The 25,906-nt window shown below is 39.1% G+C and overlaps 1 gene segment (V, D, J or C); it reads right to left on the bottom strand.

Annotated features, from left to right (window-relative positions):
• Window positions 1–16,841: 16,841 nt before the first annotated feature.
• Window positions 16,842–17,923, bottom strand: LOC118500814. The segment is given in 2 exon segments: window positions 16,842–17,579; window positions 17,682–17,923. Coding segments are annotated over 2 exon segments (444 nt in total).
• Window positions 17,924–25,906: the final 7,983 nt, after the last annotated feature.

Below are 25,906 nucleotides of genomic sequence, written 5' to 3'. Positions count from 1 at the left end.
AATGAGAAAAAGACTGTGCTTCTGCCATAGCCTATTCATTCAGAATCCACTAAAATGAACCCTCTATTCGTCCCGCATGAGCAAGATTGCACCACCATCTTGTGGTCGCATCTCTAACTGCTGAACTTGCTGGTTAAATGTTCACTTACCCTGTGCCTGTGTGGCAATCGGATGTGTGAAGACAGCAATAGGCAAACAAATTGGGCCTTGGATGAGAGATTGCATGCACAATAAGAATGTAGAGGCCAAGATTTATAACTCTGCACACTACTGGGTCATTACGTTGGAACGAGGTAGACGCTGTTGGTATTTATTCCTCAATGGCCTGGGTTTACATGTTTGAAATCAGGAAAGCACCAGGATTCACTCTCTTAGGCAAAGAAAAAATATAAAACCTTCCTTTTCAGCTAAATCTACCATCCCCATTTGTCTATTATGAAGGAAAACTCTTTCTAAAAGAAATGTGAAATCAATGACCAGAATAAAATAGAAATCATTCAATAGTTTAAATAGCTATTATCTCAGGCTCTGCTTCTCTAAGCTGGTCTTGCCCATGACCTTGCTATTCCCAATGAACTGACAGTACCAACAGTCAAAATGTGGAAACTTCCCTCAGTAAAGATTTCTGTTATAAAAGGTAAAGGACTGATGCTCAATGATAAAGGAACAAACGGTGAAACGTTCCATGAAATGGGAAACAGTTTGACCCATACTGCCATTAGAAACCTGGTTGATTTGCCATTAGAAATCTGGTGTGCTTTAAGAAATCTATTCCCATTGCTATGTGAATTATGTACATCAAAATATTGAAATATTATAAATTCTCAAATAACATCAAGACTGCAGATTCAGAAAATGTAAGTATATGTAAATTTATTCTACGGGAGTTTTTATTTCCTGATATCAAAAGGGAGAGTATATTCTAAGTGTAAGGACTGATTTACATCTTTATTGAAATTTCCTTTAAAGAATAAGCCAACTCTCCTGGCATGTATTCCTCCTGTTTCCTGGTCATTGCTGGATCAGATTCCATAATCTATCATTTTTCTTCCAAACTCTGCAACAATGTTTTCCCAAAACATGATAAAATTCTCAGTTCTATACATATCCAAAATGATCTCCCTCTATCAAACACTCTTTTTCATCTCCTGTAATAACATGGCATTTTGCAACTACCTTTGTGAAAAAAAAAATCTAGGCCCCTGGTTGGGGGGCTCAGTCAGTTGGAGAGTCATCTGTACACCAAAACCCAGCAGAATAAAAAATTTTCTGTTTAACCACCCAGTCTATGGTATTTTGTTATCACAGCCCTAGAAAATTAATACAAGAGTGAATTTTTTAACTTTACCTTTTATACTCATGTTTTAGTGCATTTACCCACTAAACACTGGAATAGAATGTACAAGGAAGGGTTCCCTACCCCCACTCCAGAGCCAAAGCCAGTTCTTGGGGACAAGACACAGTGGTGGCTCACTGAATGGCAGAGACATCAACACCAGTGAAACTGGCTGGAAATCAACCGCCTAGAACCTGCCAGTGTGGGACTTCAGAATGAGCCACCCAAAGTATGCCTCAGTAGTGTGCAGATTGCTTTGAGTTCGAGGCAAGTCTAGCTTCAGGCTCATTAGACACTTCTGCCCCTCACTTTAACTACCTAGAACTTGAACTAGGGCCCTTGCCCATAAAGAGAGATCAGCAGAGATAATATCTTTTGGCCTATCTATAGAGAAAGGCAAACTGCTACTTACTAAATAGAAGTGTGCTCTATTTATCATCCTCAACATCATCCTGAAACCCCCAAGTCATTTTACTTCACCCCTAGCTCAGATGTCTTACAGGCCCATGTTCCCTTTCTGTCTCTGAACCTCTCCTGCATGTGGGGTCTCTGACTCTCTCGTGTGTGCAATGTCCCCATACATATGTATGTATTCAATTTGGTTCTTTTGTCTTGCTAATCTGTTTCATTTCTATTTGATATTAGAACAGCTAGATAAAGGGATGTCCAAACTTTTGGCATCTGGGCCACACTAGAAGAAGAATCACCTTGGGCCACACATTAAATACACAAACACTAATGAAAACTGATGAGCAAGAAAAAGGTTTTAAGTAAATTTACAACTTTGTGTCGGGCCGCATTCATAGCCATCCTGGGCTGCTTGGATTGGATACTTCTGAAAGGGTAGAGATAAGTTTGATCCTCCGCTACACCACACACCCATTCTCTGTGGTGCTGGAAAAAGATGTCCACAAGTTAAGTGTCTCACTGGAGGCACTCTTACACAAACCACCTAAACCTGGGGACACTGGGAAAGTGGTTGTCCTCCGGGTGCTGCTGGCCACTACACTGCAGGAACATGGTGCAAGTGCCCTGCTCACTGGAGAAGGCTCCCATACTGCAGGACCCTGCCAGGAGGATAAACAGAAACCAGGCCCTGGCTGGCGTAGCTCAGTGGATTGAGCGCGGGCTGGGAACCAAAGTGTCCCAGGTTCGATTCCCAGCCAGGGTACATTCCTGGGTTGCAGGCCAGAACCCCCAGCAACCACACATTGATGTTTCTCTCTCTCTCTCTCTATCTCCCTCCCTTCCCTCTCTAAAAATAAATAAATAAAATCTTAAAAAAAAAAAAAAAAAAAAAAAACCAGAAACCAGGTGGAGGGGGTGGGGGAGGGTTAACCCTTTCATTCTACACTCTCTACTGACAAAGTTTAACATTGTGCTACTGGCAAAAGAAAATACTTGAAGGGTCCATGTCTATTGTCATGAAACAAGCAAATGATGAATTCAAGCTAAGAATCAATAAATCAATCCACATGTTTTACTAGTCAGCTTCTATATACAACCTTCTGCACACATTTGAAATACGTATGGATACCACTACCCTTCTTATTAAAACCAGAAAAGTTGGCATTCATGCTGCCTGTCACTACCAGAACCAATAAGTAGAGAAAAAAACTGAACCTTTATGGGAGCTTTTGTCAAACAGACAGCGATCCGAGCAGGTTATGTATCCTCAAAAACCATCTTAATATTGCTTTTCAAGCCAACCTTTTTATAAGGAGAAGAAAGGGTGGTAAGTGTTTGGGAAAAGATTAATTGCCTGAGAGTTGCAGTCTGTAGCAATTTTCTAGTACTGCTTTCTCTGTTGATCAACAATTCTTTATCTGCATCAAGGGCATTCCTTCCCTGGAACACAATGGCTCAGATACCAGCTCAGTAGCTTGCAGACCCCCTGGGGCACAAAGGCTGAATTGCTTGTGGACCTCCTGGAGTCACATGATCATGCATTCCAGTTCCGGGAATAACCACTTTCCTTGTCCATTAATCACTGAAGCCTGACGCCTAAGCCTAAAATCTTTAGCTGGAGTTCCCCTATTATTACCCTCGCTTAGTTTTTAATTATCTTTTTTCTATCAGATTAGTTTACAAACTAAAACAGCATAAGACACATTAGCGGTGGTGTTGCAATTCATCCAAAACAGTTTTAGTACATACAGTTGAAAGAAGTTGCTCATTTTCCAGCTGAGGCAACTTTAGCCTTTTAAAGAAAACATTTCCTTGTTCTTTACAATTACCATAGTAATTACCATAGGTCCCCGATTACCTTTCCAGTGAAGTACAAACACCTATAAAACATAAAATAACTTGACACAGGTTCCAGTCCACTTTTCTTCTAGTTGGCTTTTTGGGGATCCTGTCTTCCAACTCTTGAGTAGCACCTTACCTCCAGGCTCAAAGGAATGTATTGAACCTGTGAGGGAGAGATCTCTAATACAGCTCAGTTCATTAGTCACAGCAAAGATCTGACTTAAAGGTTGTACATAGTTATTTAACTTCACTTCTTCATCTGCATACAGATATACCATCCCAATCATATCCTGAAATGTTCACCCAACACAATTTCATAAGGACTCAACTGAATCCCATTTCAAAGGGCCACCCTTTCCTGAGCAGGGCTAAGAGGTAACACTTGATCCCAAATGGAGATGAGTTTCTTGATATAATTTAGCTACATTTTTCTTCAAGGTGTGATTCATCTTTTCTACCTTTCCAGAAGCCTGAAGTCTCCATCTGTGTGGAGTCTCCACTTGATTCCTAAAAATTGACTGACCTTCTGTGTAATTTCTGAAACAAAAGCAGATCCATTTTCACTCTGGATGCTGCCAAGTATGCCATAGCAAGGAACTATTTCTTTCAGTAAGGCTTTCATTACCTCTGAGTATTTCTCAGTTCTAGTGGGATAGGCCTTTATCTATCCTGAAAAGGTATCAACAAAGACTAACAAATATTTCCATCCTCAGACCCCTGGCATCTGAGTAAAGTCTATTTGCCAGTCCTAAAGCAGGCACTGCCCTTGGTATTGTTTCCCCTATTTTTTTTCTGATGGAGATCTGTCTTAGGATTGTTCTTCTGGCACATATGGTTTCAGAAACTCCAGGACCTGTGAGCCATGAGTTAATATAGTTGGTTCAAAACCCCAGCTTTTAGCTTTCTCTAAGTCTGCAGTCAAATATTTAGGGTCAAATTGTGACAAGTCTAGAACAGGTGCCAAGGGCATTATAAATGTTCCTTTAGCAGCCTCTTTTGCTGCTCAATCACCAAAACTGTTTCCTCTAGCCACTTAGTGTCCTCTTTCTGATGCCCCCAGCAGTGCAAAACTGCCACCTGTAAAGGTACCTGGGCAACTTCTAATAATTATAAATTTTCTGCTATATGCTTAATTTCCTCTTTATTGAGGCTAATAGTCCTCTTTCCCTCCGGACTGAACCATGTGCATGCAAAATTAGGAAAGCGTACTTCAAGTTGATATACACATTCACTCTCTTTTCATGTGGCAGTTTCAGTGCTTTCATCTTTTTCAGCAGAGGTTCCCAGCAGTAAGATTTTGCTCCCTACTATCCCTTCAAGAGTCACAGCTGCATATCCAGACTTTCTGTTTTCTTTTCCATACAATTACTTCCATCTGCATTTAGACTCCCGTCTGCCTCTTCTACACAATAGTCCTGTAAATTAATTCTGCTGGAACAAACTTCATCAATTATTTCAGCACAGTCATACATTACCATGGCTGAGTCAGGCTCCCGGGGAATGGAGGCAGGATTTAACGTACAGTTTTAAATTGCTTTGTACCTGCCCATTCTTCCAACAGTGAGCCACAAATTTCCTTTTTGCTCTAGCAGGCTCAACACTTGGTAGGCTGAATAAATGATGATAGGCTATCCCAAGGAAAACTTTTCAGCTTCCTGGACAAGATGGCGGTGTGGTAGGAGGGAGCAGCTTTCACTTCCCCTACACATGGGAGAAAAACCTAGCCAATCAGTGGAGGAACAGAGCAAACAGCCAACAATACCACAACATACATGAAAACTGGAAATCAAAAATTGTAGTGGACATTGAAAAAACAGATGGTAAGAAGAGTGCTTCAGGATAATAAGGGCCCAGGGGTCAGCACCAGGACCAGGTTGCAGCCCCAGGCCCGGCACTGGATCAACTGCTCCCTTCCCAGCAAAACAAGGATTGAGCAGCACTGGTGAAGGCCTGGTTGCTTGAAGGCACAGAGAGGGGAGTGAGGACTGAGTGGAAACCACACAGAGGCTGTGAGCACCCACACATAGCCCTGGGAATAGTGTGCCCCAGAGCCTGTGTGACAAAGGGAAACATGGCCATGTGCCACACCAGGACCTGCAACCCGGAGAAAGTGTGGTTTTGTGGAAGACCCAGAGCCCACAGCCGTGAACAAGGAAAAGGCACAGGCACTCTGCAGGATCCCCAGTGCCCATGGCCATGAACTCGGGGGAAGTACACACCCCTCAGGATGCCCAGAACTCACACCGTGAATCTGGAAAAGGTATGGGCACTCCACAGGATCCCCAGAGCACACAACCGTGAACACAGGCAAGGCTAGCACAGTCTGCACTCCGCACTCCACAGAATCCAGGGAGCCAATGGCTGTTAGCTCCAGAGATTGTCCTTAGGAGGACTCAGATCCCACACCCAGGGCCCTGCAGAGAGACACCAGACTGGCTCTGGGGAGAACGTGCAGCTAGCCCTGGGGACAGTACTTGAGAGGCTGACTGAGTGCTGAATGGGAAGGGAGAAAAGAGATGCCAACCCCCCTCAGCCTGCTGAAGCCAGCAAAACAAGAAAAAACAGTTCGTCCAGTGGGAAATCAACAAGAGGTTTTTTTGTCTTTTTTTAAGTAAATTTTTATTTCTTAATTATTATTATTTTTATGCCTCTCAATAGCTTATGCTTCTTTTCTCTCATTCTAGAGTTATTCCTTCTTCCTTTCTTTCCAAATTTATCTCTTCTTCCCTCCATCTTCTGCTTTTTTTCCTTCTTCATTTTTTTTTTGGAACCGGCAAGCTATACATATTTTTATTATCATTTTTTCATTATTCTTACATTGTTTTATTTTAATACTATTTTGGTATTCCTTTTCTTTCTGCATAGACTTGTTTGCTTGGCTGGTTATATTGTATCATTTGACAAGTTTCTCTTGTTATCTCATTCATAGTGTATTCCTAATTTACAGTCTTCATTTGTGTTCCATTAGTACACTACTCCAGGTTCTATACTCCCTATTCTTGTTATCTAGATCTCATAGATTCTGTCATATGACTGTTGCTCTAATACTACTATAAATAATAGCTATTACACACAATTATAAATACTACACAACACCCCTCCCAGATCTTAGCCCACTTCACGGTTTCCCAAACTTTATTACTGTAGTGGCTAACTCTATTCTCTCACACACTACACCTATTTACTATTCTTTACTCTCACCCTACCTCAAAATCTGACCTCCCACAACCTCACTGCTTTCTAGGTCCAACTCACAATCCTTTCCCCCCCAATAAGAACCTTATCTTTTTTCCATCCTTTCTAAGAAGTGGCTAGTGGGGTGGAAGATCACAGTTAACACTATACATAGCCAAAGGATCTCCTATCTCTTCTCTACTGGCTTCTGCTATAAATATCATAGAATACTCTCTTTCTGTCTTAAACCATTTTGCCTTACCCCTCCAACTGATCACAAAAAAAGAGTAGGGGGAAGCTGTGAACACCAGGATACCTGAAGGAGACTTCACCACTGAATCTCACAGGTATTCTACCACAGAAGTTCACACCATAAACCCAGGGAACCAGAACAGATCAATTTAAGAAACAGAGGCTAGCAAGAAGAGTCTCATGAACAATAAGAAGACAAAGAAACACTCCCCAAATGAAAGGAAAGGAGGAAGCCTCAGAAAGAATGCTAAATGAAATAGAGGCAACTCAACTATCAGATATTGAGTTCAAAGAAATGATTATCAGGAAGCTCAGCGAGCTCACAATGAGCTACCAGAAACTACAGGGAAGCTACAATGAACTCACTGCAAACTATATCAACATGAAGAAGGAAATAGAAGCTACCAACAAGGGCCAAGAGGAAATGAAGAATGCAATTTCTGAACTGAAGAACACAGTAGAAGGAATCAAAAGCAGGATCCAGGAAGCAGAAGATCAGATTAGTGAATTGGAGGACAAAGTACAAACAGACACACAGAAAGAGCAAGAAAAGGAAAAGAGGCTCAGAAAGAATGAAGAGGGATTAAGAGAAATGCATGACAATATGAAACATAATAATATCCATATAATAGGGATACCAGAAGGAGAAGAAGACGAGCAAGGGATAGAAAACCTATTTGAAAAAGTAATGATGGAAAAATTCCCTAATTTGATGAGAGAAAAAGTCACACAAATCCAGGAAACACAGAGAGTCCCAATCAAGAGGAACTGAAAGAGGTCTACCTCAAGACACATCATAATTAAAATGGAAAAATTTCAAGACAAAGAAAGAATCTTAAAGGCAGCAAGGGAGAAACAGGAAGTAACATACAAAGGAGCCCCCGTAAGGCTGGTAGCTAACTTCTTCATAGAAACGCTCCAAGCCAGAAGAGAATGGCAAGAAATATTCCAAGTAATGAGAACCAGAGGTCTGAAACCAAGGCTACTTTACCCAGCAAGGCTCTCAATCAAGATAGAAGGCCAAATAAGGAGCTTCCCAGAAAAAAGAAGTCTAAAAGAATACACCTCCACCAAACCAGCTCTGCAAGATACTAAAGGGACTACTTTAAGGAAAGGAAGGAAAAGAAAGAGAGAGAGGAACACAGGTACATAAATGGCAATGAATAAGTACTTATCAATAATAACCTTAAGTGTAAATGGATTAAATGCTCCAATCAAAATATATAGAATAGCTGAATGGATAAGAAAGCATGGTCCACACATATGCTTCCTACAAGAGATCCACCTCAGGATGAAAGACTTACACAGGCTGAGGGTGAAGGGCTGGAAACAAATTTTCCAAGCAAAAGGACAGAGGGAAAAAAAAAGCTGGGGTAGCATTACTCATATCAGACAAGATAGACTTCCAGAAAAAGGGCCATAAAGAGAAACCAAGAAGGTCACTTCATAATACTCAAGAGAAAAATCCACCAAGAAGACATAAACATTGTAAACATATATGCACCCAACATAGGAGCACCCAAATACATAAAGAAAATCTTGGAGGACTTCAAGAAAGATCTTGACAGCAACACAATTATAGTGGGGGATTTTAACACCCCACTGTTAAAAATAGACAGATCTTCCAAACAAAATATCAATAAAGGTATTGTGGCATTGAACAATGCCCTAGATGAAATGGACTTAACTGGCATATACAGAGCCGTCCATCCCAAAGAAGCTAAATACACATTCTTTTCAAATGCACATGGAACATTTTCAAAGATAGACCATGTGATAGGACACAAAACAAGCCTCAACAAATTCAAGAAAATTGAAATCATACCAAGCATTTTCTCAGATCACAAGGGATTGAAACTAGAAACCAACCCCAAGGAAAAAACCCAGAACACTCAAAATCATGGAGATTAAACAGCATGCTATTAAACAATGAATGGGTCGAGAATGAAATTAGGGAAGAAATCAAAAAGTTTCTGGAAACAAATGAAAATGAACTCACAACAACCCAAACTTATGGGACACAGTGAAGGCAGTCCTGAGATGGAAGTTTATAGCAATACAGGCCTACCTAAAAAAGGTAGAAACATTTCAAACAAACAACCCTACCATACATCTACAAGAACTCAAAGAACAACAACAAAGACAACACAGAGCAAGCTGAAAGAAGGAAATAACCAACATCAGAGCAGAATTAAATGACATAGAGACTAAAAGCATAATTCTAAGGATCAATGAATCCAGGAGCTGGTTCTTTGATCCAAAAAATAAATAAAATCGAGAAGCCTTAAAGCAAACTCATTGAGAAAAAAAAGAGAGAAGACCAAAATAAACACAATCAGAAATGAAAGAGGAGAGATTATAACTGATACCACAGAAATACAAAGGATTGTAAGAAATTACTATGAAGAACTGTATGGCAAGAAATTTGAAAACCTAGGTGAAATGGACAAATTTCTAAAAAAAAATATAATCTTCCAAAACTGAATAAAGAAGAAGCAGAAAGCCTGAACAGACCAATAACAGCAGATGAAATTGCAGTAGTAATCAAAAAACTCCCTACACACACAAGCCCTGGACCAGATGGTTTCACAGCATTCTACAAAGAATTCTACAAAGCATTTAAGGAAGAGCTAATCCCTATACTTCAGAGAGTATTTCAAAAAATCCAAAAAGATGGAAGACTCCCAAACTCTTTTTATGAAGCCAGAACAATCCTAATCCCAAAACCAGACAAATACAACTCAAAGAAAGAAAACCTCAGGCCAATATCGCTGATGAACATAGATGCGAAAATCCTCAACAAAATATTGGGAAATTGCATCCAACAATACGTTAAAAGGATCACACACCATGACCAAGTGGGATTCATTCCAAGAATGCAAGGATGGTACAATATTCACAAATCAGTAAATGTAATACATCACATAAACAAAAGCAAAGACAAAAATCATATGATCATATCAATAGATGCAGAAACAGCATTTGATAAAGTACAGCACCCATTTATGATAAAAACACTCAGCAAAGTGGGAAGAGAAGGAGCATTCCTCAACATAATAAAGGCTGTATATGAGAAACCTACAGCCAACATCATACTCAATGGGCAAAAACTAAAATCTTTTCCAATAAGATCAGGAACATGACAAGGCTGTCCACTCTCAGTACTTCTATTCAATATAGTATTGGAAGTTTTACCCATAGCAATCACACAAGAAAAGGAAATAAAAGGCATCCAAATTGGAAAGGAGGAAACAAAACTGTCAGTGTTTGCAGATGAAATGATAGTGTACATAGAAAATCCTATAGACTTGGCCAAAAAACTGCTCAACCTAATAAATGAATTTGGAAAAACAGCAGGATACAAAGTCAATATCCAGAAATCAAAGGCATTTTTGTACACCAATAATGAAACAGCAGAAGCAGAAATCAAGAAAAGAAAAACATTTGATATAGCAAAAAAAAAAAAAATACCTAGGAATAAACCTAACCAAAGAGGTAAAAGACTGTATTCAGAAAACTACATAACACTGAAGAAAGAAATCAAGGAAGACACAAACAAATGGAAACATATACTGTGTTCATGGATTGGAAGAATTAACATCATTAAAATGTCCATACTACCCAAAGCAATTTACAGATTCAATGCAATACCTATTAAAGTACCAATGGCATATTTCACAGACACAGAACAAACACTTCAAAAATTTATATGGGACCATAAACGACCCCAAATAGCTGCTGAAATTTTGAGAAAGAAGAACAAAGTCAGAGGGATCACAATACCTGATACTAAACTGTGTAACAAGGCCACTGTAATCAAAACAGCCTGGTACTGGCATAAAAACAGACACATGGACCAATGACACAGAACAGAGAGCCCAGAAATAAACCCAAGCCTCTATGGTCAATTAATATTTGACAAAGGGGGCAGCAACATAAAACGGAGTAAAAACAGTCTCTTCAACAAATGGTGTTGGGAGAACTGGACAGCTACATGCAAAAAAAAAAATGAAACTTGAGCAGCAACTTATATCATACACGAAAATAAACTCAAGGTGGATAAAAGATTTAAATATAAATAATGACACCATTAAAGTCCTAGAGGAGAACATAGTCAGGAAAATCTCAAATATTTCATGCAGCAACATTTTCATGGATATGACCTCTATAGCAAGGGACATAAAGGAAAGAATAAACAAATGGGATCTCATCAAAATAAAAAGCTTCTGCATGGCTAAAGAAAATAGCATTAAAATAAAATAGAACCAACTGTATGAGAAAACATATTTGGCAATGAATCCTCAGACAAGGGTTTAGTCTCCAAAATATATAAAGAACTCACATAACTCCAGTATAAGAAGACAAGCAACCCAATTAAAAAATGACCAAAGGCCTTGAACAGACACTTTTCCAAGGAGGACGTATAGAGGATCCAGAGACACATGAAAAGATGCTCAATATCGCTAGCTATCAGAGAGATGCAAATTAAAACCACAATGAGATACCACTTCACACCAGTCAGAATGGCCATCATAAACAAAGCAACAAACAACAAGTGTTGGAGAGGCTGTGGAGAAAAGGGGACTGTAGTGTACTGTTGGTAGGATTGCAAACTGGCACAACCACTATGGAAAACATTATGGAACTTCCTCAGTAAACTAAAAATGGATTTGCCTTTTGATCCAGCAATTCCACTGCTGAGATTATATACTAAGAACCCTGAAACACCAGTCCAAAAAACCTATGCACCCCAATGTTCATACCAGCACAATTTACAATAGCCAAGTGATGGAAGTAATTTAGGTGCTCATCAGTAAATGAATGGATCAAAAAACTATGGTACATTTACACAATGGAGTTCTATGCAGCAGAAAGAAGGAGCTCCTTCCCTTTGCAACAGTATGGATGGAGCTGGAAAGCATTATGCTAAGTGAAATAAGCCAGGTGGTGAAAGACAAATACCATATGATCTCACCTTTAACAGGAACCTAAACAACAAAACAAACAAACAAGCAAAATATAACAAAAGACACTGAAATAGGGGACAGACTGACAGTGACCAGAGGGGAGAGAATTTCAGGGGAGAATGGGAACGGTTTACAGGAACAAATATAAAGGACACATGGACAAAAACTAGGGGGTGGGGTGGAAATGGGAGGGAGGTGGTGAGAGAGGGGTGGGTGGGCTGGGATGGGAGTAAAGGACAGAAAACTGTACTTGAACAATGATTAAAATAAAATTGGAAAAAGAGAAAAGAAAACTTTTCAACTTCCTGTATAGAAGCCCGCAAGTGGCTGCCATGGCTCTCAAGCAGGCTGGCTAACCCTGGACTCTGTGATCTATCTATTTGACAAGCCTAGTAAGTTTCCTTCTGCCAAATTTGAGTAGGAACCCAACAAACCTTACTGCTTGTTGGCAAATCTGGGCCTTCTGTGCTGATACTTTGTAGCCACAAGATGCCAAATTGTTTAAAGTAGCTATAGTATTAGTTAAATGGTGCATCTACATATTGTATCAAAGTTCCTCCTATTTTTATATCCTTTTTTAAATCTTGGCTCAGGGTTTTCTTAAAAATGAATGGGGAGTTTTGGAACCCTTGTGTTAAGACGGTTCAGCAGTACTGAGTCTTGACCTGAGATTCCAGGTCCTGCCATTGAAACCAGAAAAGCCAGCATTTATGCTGCCTGTCACTACCAGAATCAATAAGCAGAGACAAGGAGTCAATCTTTACGGATGATTTATTCAGATGGTGGCAATCTGAGAATATTGTGGGTTATGCATTCTCAAAAACCCTTTTAACTTCTCTTTCCAAAAGAACCTTTTTATAAGGAGAAGAAAGAGTAGGTAAGGGGTTTGGGAAAAGATTAATTGGACAGTAAGGAGGGTGGAAAACGGTTAATTGGATGAGGGTTGTGGTCTGGCAGGAATTTTTCTAGTACTTCTTTCGCTGTTGATCAACAATATTCATCTGTATCAAGGGCATTCCCTCCCTGAAATGCAGTGACTCAGACACTGTCTCCTGGCTTGCAGACCCCCTGGGGTACAAAGGTTGAATTGCTTGTCAACCTCCTGGAGTCAGATAGGTCACTCATGCCATTTCCTCCAATGATGGCTTTCCACATGCAATAGTCACTTTATCCAATCATCTAAGGCTAAAATCTTTAACTCTTGAGTTCCCCCATCCTTATGATCAAAGAATTCCTCCTCCTTTCCCCACAATGAAGAAATGCAGGTTGCAATTCAATCAGTGAATTGTGCCATCACTGATTATGCATATAACTATTTAAATTCAGTAAAAGTCCCTCTGAATATTCTTTTACCTGCAGGCTACACTTTAAAGTTTATTTCCAATAACTTTATTTGGAAATAAAGTTTATTTCAAATAACTGGTATACAAAATAAAAATGTGAATGAGAGATGAAAATGTTTAGCACATGCAAATGAGCACATATATCTAAAACAAGCAAATTGAAAACACACAAAAGTACTACAGTCTTTGTTTCTGTCATGGGTCCCAAGGCTATAAGTGATATCTATGGCTTCCTTCATCCATTCCTACTGTGTATTTCTGTTAGCTCTTTCTGTTAGTGTAGGGAGCTAGACATTAATAAAAGGAAGGAAGTGAAGTGAATCAGATATTATTAAGCATAATAACACTGGGAGGCAAGAGCTGCTTGCTTCACCGGGAAGTTACAATTTCACACACAACCCAGGGAACCAACAGTCTGTCCCTCCCCCACCCCAGGTCCATGAGGGAAGGGACAGAACAATGAAGAGGGAGGTAAGCACCTGCACTATGAACCAAAATGACACCATACAGCTATGTCAGTCTGGCCTGAAAAACAAAAATAGATTGATCAGAGGGTACACCCATCAGAAGTCCTCAAAACTTTGGGAAGGTGATTGCTTATTTTGCAAGTATTTTTATTTTTATTTATTGAATTTAGACAGGGAAGGAATGCAGAGAGAAAGAGAGAGAGAGAGAGAGAGAGAATGAGAGAGACATTGATTTGTTGACTTTTGTATGTGCCCCCACCAGGGATCAAACCCCAACCCAGGCATATCCAGATGCTGCTCCAACCAACTGAGCCATGCCAGCAGGGCTTGATTCATTCTCCAGAAGCCAAAGATAATATAATCCCAAAGAACAAACTCTCTCTCTCTCTCTCTCTCTCTACCTCTCTCTATCTATTTCTCTATCTCTATCTTTCTATATCTCTATCTCTCTGCCTCTCCCTGAACTGAGCATGCCTTGGTTGTTCACAAATTCTCTCCATAGTAACCATGTCACTATAGCAGCCAGGTGGCCAATGGCAGTGGAGGCTCGAAACACAGGCTCCCAGCAGGACCCTGGTGCAGTAGCACAACCAGGAACAGGGCCAAGCTACCTGGATGGGGATTCAGGCTGCCAATGCCAGAACAATGAAACAGAAAGTCTGGACATTGTCCTTTGTTTTGACCTTGCTGAAGACACGGCTGGAGTTTTTCTGTGATGGGATGTGTGGAGATAAGACACTGGGGCAGCTTTTTAATTTCACTTTCACCAGAAACATTTCCACTACCCTCAAACAAAACCTCTTTGGCTCCTTCCCTGGCTGAGTGACACAAAACTTTATTTCATAAAGATCTGGATCTTCAAATTGTCCTGTTTGGGTTTAGTTGCTACAATTCTCCATTAGCTTTACCATTGGCCATATAGTATTTCTTGCTTTTATTGTGTATAAGCAAAACAATTTCCTCTTGTTAATCAGAATCAGTCACTCCAACAAATAGACATTTTTTTCTTCCATGTTGGTTGGATGACTCAGGCCCAGAGTGTCCAGGTGGTAGTTTCATCATTCACTGAGTGGAGCCGCTGTTAGTCACCTGTTGAAAGAAGTCTTCCATTAAGGAGAAGATCTCAAAATCAACACAGCAAAAAGTTGCCTGCCTGGGAATCTACAAGTCTGCTAGTGAATTATGAAGCATAATACTAAGAGGAGCTGATCCCACATCCACCTTTTGATTCCCAGACCCATGTATGGTGACTTTGTGGGATATAATAACATATAAAATTCTCCAATTCAAAATGCATGCTGAATCCTTTTAAATAAAGCCCCATCCTGGCAGGCATTGTCTCCCACCTGGCACTGGAACTCACTCTCCAGTAAGCTATCCACCTTCCGTTTATGCCAGCTGCTTCTCAGTGATGGGGTATGTAGTAGTGCATTTAGCAGGTTGATCACGTGAAAAGTCAGAATTACCAATTTCATTAGTAAAACAACTCAGAATTTCCACTTTATTCTTATAAAATTTTTATTGCAGAAATTTTCTCATAAAATATGAAATTATATAAGTAAATAACAAATTAATAAAGGAAGGAAAATGGAGAAAGGAAGACTACTTGCATTTCTCAGGCAGAGTTAGGGTTGGGGGTGGTAATATGATCTCCCAGCTGTTTCAGGTCCTTGATGTAGAACTTATTTTTGTCATAGTCTGCTTGAGTTCAAAATCAAAAGAGACTTGTAGTTATTCTTCTCATAGCAATATACACAAAGTGCCCACCATAGTTCCTTTGGCAATTGGCTGAGCCAATCACAGTGAGTCACCTGAAAATAGATGTAGAAGAGCGCCTGATCAAAAATAGGAAGGAAGAAGGGAAAGGAATGCTAATTGAACACACATTTCTTATGCATAATTCAATGTTTCTAACACCCTGTTGACATCCTTTTAACTTTATAGAAATGACTCAAACACCTATAGTACATACAACCATATCTCTATGCCCTAAAAATTACTGTTGATCCCCCAGTTTGCCATTTGGCTAAGATGACCACAATCTATTTACTATCTATATATTTGGACAGCTCCTATGCATGTCTCTTTTTATACATTACAGCGTAAGCTACAGAGCAGGAAGCTTCCTCTTCCTTCTTCTCCTTCTTCTCCAGATTATTTGTTACTCCCCAAGGCTTTAAGAACACAGAGATTGTAACAGCTTCTTATACTCTTCTTTCCACCCTAGACAAAAATGTTTATACTGGGTAATAAGTTTAAACCAAGATCAGTGAACACCCAGTATACCCTGCACTTTTAATGAATATTTCTAGCAGAGATGGCAATGCTGAACTTGCTACATGATTAATTATGACAATATTAACATATCAGAATCCCTCTCTAATATTCCAAGAGTGAAATCATACAAAATTAGAATGAAGACAAGAAAAAAACATCTATAGCTGGGAGGAAAAAGCACCCAAAGAATGATACACACAAATTTCTGCTGTAGATTTATGGAGTTTAAGATATGAAAATAATAGGAAGCTACAGACATAACTGAGAAAAGTCCTTACACAAAAACTGATGAATTCTAAATCTTCATTCTCTTTCTAACTATAGAAATAGTTGCCAGAATTAACATGACCACGACAGTTTTCAAAGCCCTTCATAGATTTCATCAATCCCTTACTGCTGGCCAAAAACTTTTCAGAATTCCTGACTAGAGATACTTACACTTAGAGAAAATATTCTGACACACTGTGACTGGCACAGTGAGACACAAGGGGAATATTCCAAGAAATTGTCTGTGAATGACCAAGTAGATATGGAGGCAAAATTATAAGAAAAGAACATGGGGAATTCATTTTCTGTTCTCCGAATTGATAGAGAGATAATATGGTAAATAAGAGCCCACAGAGTCAATTCCTTAAATCAGTCATCATCAAGGCAAGTAAAACATCTGATTTAATAAGACTACTCTCTCCCTCATCATTCTAAAATACTATCTGTTATTATATAGGTTCTAAAAGAGCAAACAGCTTTGAAATAATATGTATAAGGCATGGAACTGTAGAATTATATAAAATGCTTGGGTCTTTACACCTCTCTTTGCCTCACTTGCTAACATATAGCATAAGATTGTTAAAAATACCACAGGAAAAATAGCTTTCATCCAATTAGATGAAGCAAAACAACAAGGTTTCTAGGACAAAAGGAATTCTTCCTCAAGAATCTAACATGGAAATCCAGCCTGACTTTGATCCTGTCAGCCTGACCTAAGGACTTAGGACTTAAGACTGCAACTTCAACTCTTTCCTGAATTTCCAGCCTACATAATAACATTGGACTTGTCTGTCTCCACAGTCACATGAGCCAATTTCTTAAATAAATTTCTATAAGCAGGACAATTGTTATGGCCAAATGCTCCCCCCACAAGAACACATCTTAAGTCTGAGAAAACTCCACATGCTGAGTGGTTTCTGTTCAGCTCCCCCTGCAGTCCCAGACACTGTGTCACTCAGCGCACAGAAGTACACAGCTGAGTCCCTCCAATGGGTTGAGGATTTCTTCAGGTTGAAGGAAGATTCATTCTTCTTTAATTCAGCCCCAAAGTCTTTGATGCCTTGAGCCCAGCTATCTCCTGAAAAGTGCTTGATGAGAAGCTGGAGGCCTTGGCCAGGGTATTGGACATACCAGTAGAGATAAGGAACTCCACTATAAGAATACTTGCACCTCAGCTCCAATGAGGCTTCTTCAGAGACACTGACATAGCTGTCAGGCTGAGTCACTGACTGGGCTCTGGCATCTCCTGCAACATCAACGTTTTATCAGTGAAAACAAAGCAGGCTTCACTATTAGAAGTATTTCTAGTCAGAATCTGTAGAATAGATCATTATGAAATTTTACTTACTCAGGACAAATATCATCTCCAGTATTGGGATAAGCAACAGGAGCATGGCTGAGCAGTAGAAATGCTGGGGGCTCTTTTCTGGAAAATCTCCTCTGTGCAGGCAGGAAAGTAGCTACAGAAAGCAAAACCTTGGAAGTAAAAGATGTAGGGGAGGGTAGGTTGGACAAGTTCCTTGCTGGATAAAAATACAAAGTCTGCCAAGATGAGCCTGGAGCTCTCTGATGTCTGATTCTAGTCACTTGTCTCTGTCTGCAAAGTGCTCAGCCAGCTGCAGGGAGGAGGAGCCCAACACAGGACACTGATCCAAAGATCTCTAGTTTGTGCAGCATTGCCCTCTGGAGGCCAGGTACAGAACCAAAGCTCCAGAGAACTGGTGTTTTCATCCCTTTTTCAGACATGTATCAAAAGTTCCATGTATCCACATAACAAAAGATCTCTCCCCAGATGAATTGTTTTCATTTCCCCAACTGAAAAAAGTGTTCAAAGGGAAACATCTTGCGGATGTGGAAGAGGTGAAGCAAACAAACAAACAACAGCAGAAGCACTAAAAGTCATCAGAATCAATTAGTTCAAAAGCTATTTTTAGCAATGGGAAAACAATCTTGTAAATGCATTGCATCAAATGGAGATAACTTTGAAGGTGACTGGAGTTTAAACATGTAAGGATATATATATACAATTTTTTATAAATAAATTTTGGGTTTGGGGGTTCCCCTTACCCAAACTCACTATATACTCACTTCCCAGCCTTTCTAAATGTCCTCCTAAATAAAAAATAAAAATATAAAAGAGAACTAACCCAAATCCATAAGTAAAAATAGTAAGAAGCATATGAATGGAGATATTTATACCTATTTCCAGAATTCAGAAAGTAGATGGGCTCATATTGATAAGTAAGTTAGGACAGGAAAAAGAAAACATAATATTAAACCCGTAAGGAGCCATCTGACCTTTAGGATGGTGGTCCTTTCACCTCCTGTCCATGTCACTGGGCACTGGCAAACTCTGGTGTGCCCAAAGGCAAACACCATAGGATTTTTGATGACTTGGAACAGTGCTGTTTCCTCTGAGCTAGAAGAATGTAAGGAATTCTCCAGTCTTTAATGGTGGTAAATGCAGTGTGTTTTAGTTAAAGAAAAATAAGATCAGAAATGAAATGTTCTAAGAATTTTGACAGAATTCTAAGAAATTCATATAGTGATTGCCAGAAAGATAAAAAAAGTCTCCATAGACAGCCCAGAACACCATAAACTTTGGTTCATTGAAAACAAGAAAATATTTTTTAAAAATTTTAAATAGAGGAAGGAAAAATTGAAAATGAAAATACTGTTTTTAGGTACTGAAAAAACATAATCTTGACTTCCGGCCAAGATGGAAGCCTCCTTGCACAACAAAAAGAAGGACAACAACAAATTTAAAAACAAAAACAAAAAACAACCAGAACTGACAGAAAATCAAACTGCATGGAAGTCCAACAACAAAGGCGTTAAAGGAAAAACATTCATCCAGACCGGTAGGAGGGGCAGAGATGGGCAGCGGGGCAGAGACGACTCATGGAACAGCAGTGGCTGGCGGACCAGGTGAGGTGGTGGCTTGCAGACTGGGTGGCCCCACATTCATGTGCAGATAAATCTGGAGGAACACCTGGGGGGCAAGACAGACTGCACAACCCAGGGTTCCAGTGCAGGGAAGAAGAGCCTCAAAACCTCTGACTAAAAACACCTGTGGGGGTTGAGGCAGTAGGAGAAACTCCCAGCCTCACAGGAGAGTTTGTTGGAAAGACCCACAGGGTCCTAGAATGTACACAAACCCACCCACCTGAGAATAAGCACCAGAAGGGCCCAATTTGATTGTGGGTAGAGGGGAAAGTGACTGAAAACCAGCAGAGAGTGGGGCAACGGCACTGTTCCCTCTCGGACCCCTCCCCCACATACAGCGTCACAACACAGCTTTGTGGGTTGCCCCACCCTGGTGATTACCTAAGGCTCCACCCCTTACTACAAAACTGGCATGCAGCAACCAAAAAAAAAAAAAGGGGGCCAAATGAAAGAATAGTTCAAAGCTACAGAGAAAACACAACTAAGCAACAAAGAGATAGCCAACCTATCATATACATAGTTCAAAACACTGGTTATCAGGATGCTCCAGGAACTCACTGGGTACTTCAACAGCATAAAAAAGACCCAGGCAGCAATGAAGGTTGCATTATGTGAAATAAAGAAAAATTTACAGGAAACTAACAGGAAGAAAACTGGGACTCAAATCAATGGTTTGGACCAAAAGGAAGAAACATTCAACCAGAACAGAATGAAGATTCAAGAATTCAGAAAAATGAGGGGAGGCTTAGGAACCTCCAGGGCATCTTTAAATGTTTCAACATCTGAATCATAGGGGCGCCAGAAGGAGAAGAGGAAGAGCAACAAATTGAAAATTTATTTGAACAGATAATGAAGGAGAACTTCCCCAGTCTCGCTAAGGAAATAGACTTCCAGGAAGTCCAGGAAGCCCAGAGAGTCCCAAAGAGAAGCCCCAAAGAAGTGGACCCAAGGAGGAACACACCCAAGTACACCATAATTACATTAGCCAAGATGAAAGATAATGAGAGAAACTTAAAAGCAGCAAGAGAAAAGAAGGCAGTTATCTACAAAGGAATGCCCATAAGACTGTCAGCTGATTTCTCAAAAGACACCTTATAGGCAAGAGGGGCTAGAAGGAAGTATTCCAAGTCATGAAAGGCAAGGACTTACATCCAAGATTGCTTTATCCAGCAAAGCTTTCATTTAGAATGGAAGGGGAGATAAAGTGCTTCTCAGATAAGGTCAAGTGAAAGGAGTTCATCATCATCAAGCCCTTATTATGGGAAATATTAAAGGGACTTATCTAAAAAAAAGAAGATCAAAAATATGAACAGTAAAATAACAACAAACTCACAGCTATTACCAACCAAACCTAAAAATAAACAAACAAACAAACAAAAAAAGCAAACTAAGCGAGCAACTAGAACAGGAGCAGAATCACAGAAATGGAGAGCACATGGAGGGTTATCAGTGGAGGAGTGGGAGGGAAAAAGAGAGGGGAAGGTACAGAGAATAAGTAACATAAATGGTAGGTCGAAAATAGACAGGGGGGAGGCTAAGAATAGTATGGGAAATGTAGAAGCCAAAGAACTTATACATATGACCCATGGACAGGAATTAAAGGGGGGGAATGCAGGTGGGAAGGGCTGTGCAGGGTGGTGGGGAATAAAGGGGGGGAAATGAGGCAACTGTAATAGCATAATCAATAAAATATATTTTAAAAAACATAGTCTTTGACTCATTGTACCATTAGAAATGGATACATTCTTCTGAAATTTTAGAATTGTAGCAAAAATTTTAGTACCTAAGGCATGAATAAAAACAAGTAAGCATTCTAATTTTCAAGTGGATTCTAAAAATTATACAAAAGCAGGAATGTCAAAAATTGGAGAAGCAAGCTCCTCAAGGATACATTTCACTCTTTCTTTTTTTTCTTTTTTTTTGGGGGTGGGGAGCTAGGTGGGGCACTTTTCTCTGATGTCAGACGCCTGATGGCATGGTGGCAAAACACAAAGCTAAAATGGAAAGAAACACCCTCGTGACAAACATGGAGCATCGATTAAGTGCCAGACTAATCCCAAAACTGGACATGCATGGGGAGGTCCACACCAGGAGAACAAAGCTGTGATGTGAGCCACTGTTTAAGTCTCAGTCTGACTGCTGAGTAGACACATGCAGGAGAGACTCCAACTAAGCAGACAACTAGAACAGGAACAGAACCATATATATCGAGATCATTTGGAGGGTTATCAGCAGGGAGGGAGAAGGTAAAGAACGGGAACAGGGCAAGGTACAGGGATTAAGAAGCATAATTGGTAGTTACAAATAGACTGGGGGATGTTAAGAATAGTATAGAAAATGGAGAAGCCAAAGAACTTATTGCATGACCTGTGGACATGAACTGCAGATGGAATTGCTGGAGGTAAAGGCAGTAACAGGCAGAGGGGGGCAAACGGCAAAAAAACTTGAACAACTCTAATAACATGATCAATAAAATATTCTTTTAAAGAAAGGAAACTATTATTGAGTTAAATTTACCAAATGAACATTTAGTAGCAGCTGAACATTAAAGCAGCATTTCTGGAAAACTAGATTTCGCAGACCTAATGTGTGCTCTAGACATGACACAAAACCACAAATACCTGTCACTTCTGAATGGTCTAATTCCTCTGTACCAAAATTAAATATTGAAAAAGTCCTGATTTAAAAAACTGAAACAAAATGTATGTAACTAGAATCCCCCCAAAATATATAAAGAAGCTGATTGCAGCCTAAACCATATTTTAAAAAAAGAATGGACAAAAACATGACCAATTGGATGAAAGACAGGAATTTACAAATTCAAAAACATTGGCAAACCAAAAATAGGAAAATCATAGAAAATTACACCTAATTGCATCATAATTAAACTATGCTCAGCCAAGGATTATGTAATAATGTATATGTAATATAATGTATACATAAATTTATTGGCTGGAAAAAACACATATATGTGTGTATGAGCAATTATTTTAATGACCATGGATTTATCATAAAACATGGAGATAGTGACAACATAAAGAGAGTAAAATAGTATACTTGAAGTGAGAAATATGGTGGAATCATTATTTGTGCAGCCACTATGGAAAAGAGTACAAAGATTCCTCAGAAAATTAAGAATAAGACTACCATATGATCCTGCTATAGCACTTCTCCATATTTATCCAAAGAACACACTTATTTGAAAAGTTCACCCCTATGTTTACTGAAGCATTATTTACAACAGCCATGGTATGAAAACAATCTAAGTGCCCATCAAAAAATAAATAGGTAGAATATGTGAGATATATATACATGCACACAATAGAACATTATTCAGTCATAAAAAGATGGAATATTGCTATTTGCAAAAACAAGGGTGGGCCTTAATGGTATTGTGCAAAGTGAAAAAGAAAAATTGTATGTTTTCACACACATGTAGAATATATACATTATGTAAAAAATATATATGTATATGTAAAGAAACAAACACAAACACAAACTCATAGATATGCATAACATATTGGTAGTTACAACAGGTAAGGGGGTATGACAGAAAGGCAAAATGGGTACAGTGAGTCAAAGGTATAATAACTGGTGGAAACTAGACTTTGGTGGTGAGCATATGTGGTGTATGCAGCCATCAAGTTATAACGTTGAACACGTGAAAGCTATAAAATGATATTCACCAATGTTACCGCAATAAAAATTTCATTAATAAGCCCTGGCTGGTGAGGCTCAGTGGATTGAGTGCCAGATTTTGAACCAAAGGGTCGCCAGTTTGATTCCCAGTCAGGGCACAAGCCTGGGTTGCGGGCCAGGTCTCCGGTAGGGGGTGCTCAAATGGCTCCTCCCTTTCCCTCTCTAAAAATAAATAAATAAAATCTTTTGAAAAATTCATTAATTAAACTAAATAAAGTGCAAAAAATACTCTCAATACAAAACTGCAGATCCAATAGAATATCTTTCCAAAATAAAGGTGAAATAAAGAGATCGATAGTTGCAGGCAACTAAAAATTATAGACTGTTCAGAAAAAAATGCTAAAGGAAATTTTTCGAGGTTGAAGAAAAATGCAGCATTTCCGACACATACCCGGTACCAAAGGAAAACTTGAATCTTCAGGAACAAAGAAAAAACACATGAAATGATAAATAGATGATAAATAGAAAAGACTTCTTATTCTTCCTTCAAATTTTAAAATGTACACACTATACATGGTGGTGTTTTCAATGTATATAGACATCCTACAAATGAACAACTAAAACCAACCTCAGGACTGGTGGATAAAGAGATAAATTGTGCAAGATTTCAACGTTTTACATGAAATAATACAATATTAACCCTCGGTAGACTCTGAATAGTACTCATGTATATTGTAAACTCTACAACCACTCAAAACATTGCAAAGAGATACAGTCAAAGGCCAACATATAAAGTGGACTATTAAAAAGTATTTTACTAATCCAAAATCAGTCAGGAAAAAGAGAATAAAAATTAAAATAAAATACCTAGGAATAAATCTCACCAAGGAGTGGAAAGACCTGTACTCAGAAAACTACACAACACTGAAGAAAGAAATCAAGGAAGACACAAACAAATGGAAACATATACCATGTTCATGGATTGGAAGAATTAACATCATTAAAATGTCCATACTACCCAAAGCAATTTACAGATTCAATGCAATCCCTATTAAATTACCTATGGCATAATTCACAGATATAGAACAAACACTTCAAAAATTTATATGGAACCATAAACAATCCCAAATAGCTGCAGCAATTCTGAGAAAGAAGAACAAATAGGAGGGATCACAATACCTGATATCAAACTGCATTACAAGGCCACTGTAATCAAAACAGCCTCGTACTGGCATAAGAACAAACACATGTACCAATGGAACAGAATAGAGAGCCCAGAAATAAAACCAGGTCTCTGTGGTCTATTAGCATTTGACAAAAGGGGCAGCAGCATAAAATGGAGCAAAAACAGTCTCTTCAACAAATGGTGTTGGGAGATCTGGACAGCTATATGCAAAAAAAAAAAAAAAAAAGGAAACTTGACCACCATCTTACACCATACACAAAAATAAGTTCAAGGTGGATAAAAGACTAAATATAAGTCATGACACCATAAAAGTCTTAGAGGAAAATATTGGCAGGAAAATTCGAGACATTCCATGCAGCAATATCTTCACTGATATGTCCTCTAGAGCAAGGGACATAAAGGAAAGAATAAACAAATGAGATCTCATCAAAATAAAAAGCTTCTGCACAGCTGAAGAAAACAGCATTAAAATGAAAAGTCAACCAACCATATGGGAAAACATATTTGCCAATGATACCTCAGACAAGGGTTTGATCTCCAAAATATATAAAGAACTCACATGATTCCACTCTAAGAAGACAAGCAACCCAATTAAAAAGTGGGCAAAGGGCTTGAACAGACACTTTTCCAAGGAGGACATACAGAGGGTCCAGAAATGTATGAAAAGATGTTCAGTATCACTATGGGATACCACTTCACACCAGTCAGAATGGCAATGATAAATAAATCAACAAACAAGTGTTGGAGACGTTGTAGAGAAAAGGGAACCCTACTGCATTGTTGGTGGGATTGAAGACTGGTGCGACCACTATGGAAAATAATATGGTATTTCCTCAGAAAGCTAAAAATGGAACTGCCTTTTGACCCAGTAATTCCACTGCTGAGATTATATACTAAGAACCCTGACACACCAATCCAAAAGAACCTATGCACCCCAATGTTCATAGCAGTACAATTTACAATAGCTAAGTGCTGGAAGCCACCTAGGTGCCCATCAGTAAATGAGTGGATTAAAAAACTATGGTACATTCACACAATGGAATTCTATGCAGCAGAAAAGAAAGAAGGAGTTCCTACCCTTTGCGACAGCTTGGATGGAACTGGAGAGCATTGTGCTAAGTGAAATAAGCTAGGCAGTGAAAGACAAATACCATATGATCTCACCTTTAACTAACCTAATCGACAAAACAAACAAGCAAGCAAAATATAGTCAAAGACACTGAAATAGAGAACAGGCTGACAGTAACCAGAGTGGAGTAGAGGGGGGAGTGGATTGTAGAGGGAAAGGGTAAAGGGTTTACAGGAACAAGTATAAAGGACACATGGACAAAAACAAGGGGGTGGAAACAGAGGAGGGAGGTGGGGATGACTGGGGTTGTGGGGACGGGTGAAGGGAAAAGGCAGAAAACTGTACTTGAGCAACAATAAAATTCAAAAGTATTTAGTAAAAGAAATAAGAGACTTTGGAAACAAAAAAAAACTAAAAATGGGTCAAACAGAAAAACAGTACTAAAATAGAATGCCTAAATTCATGCAAAGTAATCTATTGCAATGGTTAGAAGATGATTCTCTCAAGTCCAAAGTTGAGAGAGGAAGGAATTGTAAAGGGCAAAAGAAACCCTTTGTAGGACTGAAAATGTTCATTACCTTGATTTTGGCATGTCAAAACTGATCAAATTTTACACTTCATGTGCAGTTTATAGAACTGCAATTACAAATTAATAAAAGATATATGCCACATCTAAGGGATTGGTCAAGTCTTTATGCTTACTGACTTGCAACCATTCTACAATTCCCAAGAA

The sequence above is a fragment of the Phyllostomus discolor genome, chromosome 1 (assembly GCF_004126475.2).
Source record: "Phyllostomus discolor isolate MPI-MPIP mPhyDis1 chromosome 1, mPhyDis1.pri.v3, whole genome shotgun sequence".
NCBI classification, from domain to species: domain Eukaryota; kingdom Metazoa; phylum Chordata; class Mammalia; order Chiroptera; family Phyllostomidae; genus Phyllostomus; species Phyllostomus discolor.
This window is presented reverse-complemented; position numbering and strand designations above follow the sequence as displayed.